At 38.6% G+C, this 3,542-nt stretch overlaps 1 protein-coding gene across 4 annotated transcripts in view; it reads left to right on the top strand.

The window, feature by feature from the left end:
- The window catches only part of ACVR1 (activin A receptor type 1), a 122,688-nt gene extending 120,975 nt beyond the window's left edge, over positions 1-1,713 (top strand). For all 4 annotated transcript variants that reach the window (XM_015596783.2, XM_015596782.2, XM_025039401.1 and 1 more), the window contains one exon: positions 492-1,713. In XM_015596783.2, coding sequence (XP_015452269.1) covers positions 492-626 — 135 coding nt within the window. In that variant the 3' untranslated portion in view covers positions 627-1,713. The remainder of the gene's footprint in view (positions 1-491) is intronic.
- Positions 1,714-3,542: the final 1,829 nt, after the last annotated feature.

The raw sequence follows: 3,542 nt of genomic DNA, 5'->3' as shown, positions 1-3,542 counted from the left end.
TTCCCTATTTTATGTAGAAAGTCCTTAGATCTAGTTAAGTAGGTTCAGAAAATTGTCTTTCTTGAAAGAGCCCTATCTGATAGATCTTGTTAATGAATGACAGTATTTATAAGAATTTGTACTATTGATTAGCTACAGAAATTGGGAGTCTCATTACTATACCATTGGCCCTAGGACTGCAGTTTTGCATGTAAATTAAAAGACTGAATGATGCTTTTAACCTCTTTTCCATCTCTGCACATCTGAAATTGCCGAAGAAGTCTTCATTTCCAATCTTTAGTAGTAGCAAATCTAAGATATTGACAAATGACCCTTCCTGCAAATTTTAGTATTAACTCTGAGTTTCTTTATCAGTGGGCAAGGCCTTGATTATTTGTTGAAAAAATATGGCAGTAACATCACTGTTCTGGGAAATGGCCGATTCAACATCTGCCCAGTTTCTCAGGCCTCCAAAAACCACTTTTTCACTCTGGTGTTCCTTTTCTCCTCAGACATTAACCTCTCTGGCCAAGCTGATGAAAGAATGCTGGTATCAAAATCCGTCCGCAAGACTCACAGCTCTACGTATCAAAAAGACTTTGACCAAAATTGATAATTCCCTAGACAAATTGAAAACTGACTGTTGACGTTTTCATGGTGTCAAGAAGGAAGATTTGACGTTGTTGTCACTGTCCAGCTGGGACCTAATGCTGGCCTGACTGGTTGTCAGAACAGAATTCGCCTGTCTCCCTCCCCAACTGGCTGCTTGACAAGGCAGACATCTTACCCAGCCACGTGTTGGGGAGACACCAAAACCACCCTAACCTCGCTCAATGACTGTGAACTGGGCATTTCACAACTGTTCACACTGCAGAGACTAATGTTGGACAGACACTGTTGCAAAGGTAGGGAACCGGAGGAACACAGAGAAATCCTAAGAGAGATCTGGGCATTAAGACAGTGGCTTTGCATATCTTTCACAGGTCTCCTAGACACTCCCCACGGGAAACTCAAGGAGGTGGTGAATTTTTAATCAGCAATATTGCCTGTGCTTCTCTTCTTTATTGCACTAGGAATTCTTTGCATTCCTTACTTGCACTGTTACTCTTAATTTTAAAGATCCATCTTGCCAAAACATTGGCTGCATACTCCACTGGTCTGTCTTTGGATAATAGGAATTCAATTTGGCAAAACAAAATGTAATGTCAGACTTTGCTGCATTTTACACATGTGCTGATGTTTACAATGATGCTGAACATTAGGAATTGTTTATACACAACTTTGCAAATTATTTATTACTTGTGCACTTAGCAGTTTTTACAAAACTGCTTTGTGCATGTGTTAAAGCTTATTTTTATGTGGTCTTATGATTTTATTACCGAAATGTTTTTAACACTATACTCTGAAATGGACATTTTCTTTTATTATCAGTTAAATTCACGTTTTAAGTGCTTCACATTTGTATGTGTGTAGACTGTAACATTTTTTCAGTTCATATGCAGAACGTATTTAGCCATTACCCATGTGACACCACTGAATATATTACTGATTTAGAAGCAAAGATTTCAGTAGAATTTTAGTCCTGAACGCTATGGGGAAAATGCATTTTCTTCGGAATTATCCATTATGTGCATTTAAACTCTGCCAGAAAAAAAATAACTATTTTGTTTTAATCTACTTTTTGTATTTAGTAGTTATTTGTATAAATTAAATAAAATGTTTTCAAGTCAAAAAGTGAATTATTTTCAGTGGATAAAAAAATCTACATGATATAAAGCATTTTCTTATGGTAACAATAGAAACACAAAATAATTGTAAATCAAATTTGCTTTTGAAGTCTAGTAATGAAACTTGAGGTTTCTACGAGGACGTCTTCCAACCTGAATTTGGTATCAGAAAATTTGAATTTTGCTTGTTTCATTTTTTGGCTGTGCTTTTGTTTTTTTCTTGGTCAGTTTTCCCAACTTCGAAGTAACAGACCTGACTCACCTGCCTTCCTCACAAGATGGTTGTGAGTATAAATGGGAGGAAGGATGTCAAAGCATTTTGTTTATTATGTGGCATGTGCAACTGAAAAGCAGTCTTATGCATCTCATCTTGCTGCTTGAAGAGAGTCAATTGTCAGCTTTTTTTACTTTTTCTTTTGGCATTGAAAAGGTAGAGTTTAGAGTATCCCAAAAAGAAGAGATGTGAAGATTCTGGAATGTTCACATTCCACCAGAGGTAAGTTAATAATACCCTTACTTAGAGGTCATGTATTAAAGTCACATTTAACTTCTTTTTAGAAATTATGGTAAAATACACATAAAATTTACCATCTTAACCATTTAAGTTTGATGGTATTAAGTACACTTACATAGTTCTGCTGCCATCTCCCCCATCCAGCCCCAGAACTCTCAAAACTAAAACTGTACCTATTAAACAACAGCTGCCTGGCTCTGAAGCTCAGGGGTTAGAGCGCTGGCCTCGTAAACAATAGCTACCTGTTCCTCACTTCTCCCAGTCTCTGGCAACCATCATTCTACTTTCTGTCTCTCTGAGGTTAACTACTCTAAGTACCTTGTATGAGTGGACTCATACAGTGTTTGTCCTTCTGTGAGACTGGCTTTTTTCTCTTAGCATAATGTCCTCAAGGTTCATTCTTATTGTAGCCTATATCAGAATTTTTCTTTTTTATGGCTGATAATATTCCATTGCATGTATACACAACAGTTTGTTTATCCATTCGTCTGTTGATGGACCCTTGGGTTTCTTTTACTTTTTTGGCTATTGTGAACAATGTTGCCATGAACATGGGTGTGTAAATATCTCTTCGAGTCCTTACTGTCAAATTCTTTTGGCTATATACCCAAAAGTGGGATGGAGTCACATTTAACTTTCCTTGAAGTATTATATACTATAAAAGTATACAGCTTGATGTATTTTTTATCAATTTTTATAAATTGGTCACACCCATGGATATAGTATCCAGATGAAGAAGCAGAATATTGACTTCTCTAGAGTGATGTCAGCCTCATGGCAGCATGAGTCACTCCTTCTTTTTCTCTCCCTTTTGATTTACGACTTTGGACATATAGAATAAAAGTGCCCCTGCACATTACATCAGGACCCGGTGATTTTTACTCACCTGTGCATCTAAAAGTAGGTGGATAGGACCTCAGAGGGGGCTATAGATCCAAAAGATTTGGTGATCTTACCCAAGCCCACGCCATGACTGGGAAAAGGGGAACCCAAAGAGTACCAAACTGGGTGGACACTCATGGGAGACAGAGATTTTGTAGAGGTCCAGCCAACCTGACAGGAGATTCTGGCATGTCATTGGACTGGGATAGAGATGAGTTTGGAGGCAGAGGAGTTGGGTGGGGTGGGGGTGGGGGGCTCACTGAGGCGCCCCCATCCCCAAAGAAACATTGCAAAGCACTGGACTTTTCTTGGTGGCAACAGCTACCTTTCTGCCAGAGGAGGGAGGTGGAAGAGGTGGAAAGTGAAAGTGGAGAGTGATGGTCTGCTTGGCTGTATGAGTTGCAGCTGGAGGGATATGTTTTTCTCTAGCAACACTTACA

The sequence above is a fragment of the Pteropus alecto genome, unplaced genomic scaffold (assembly GCF_000325575.1).
Source record: "Pteropus alecto unplaced genomic scaffold, ASM32557v1 scaffold3, whole genome shotgun sequence".
Taxonomy (NCBI): domain Eukaryota; kingdom Metazoa; phylum Chordata; class Mammalia; order Chiroptera; family Pteropodidae; genus Pteropus; species Pteropus alecto.
Note: the sequence above shows the minus strand (reverse complement) of the source record. Positions and strands in the feature narration are given on the sequence as shown.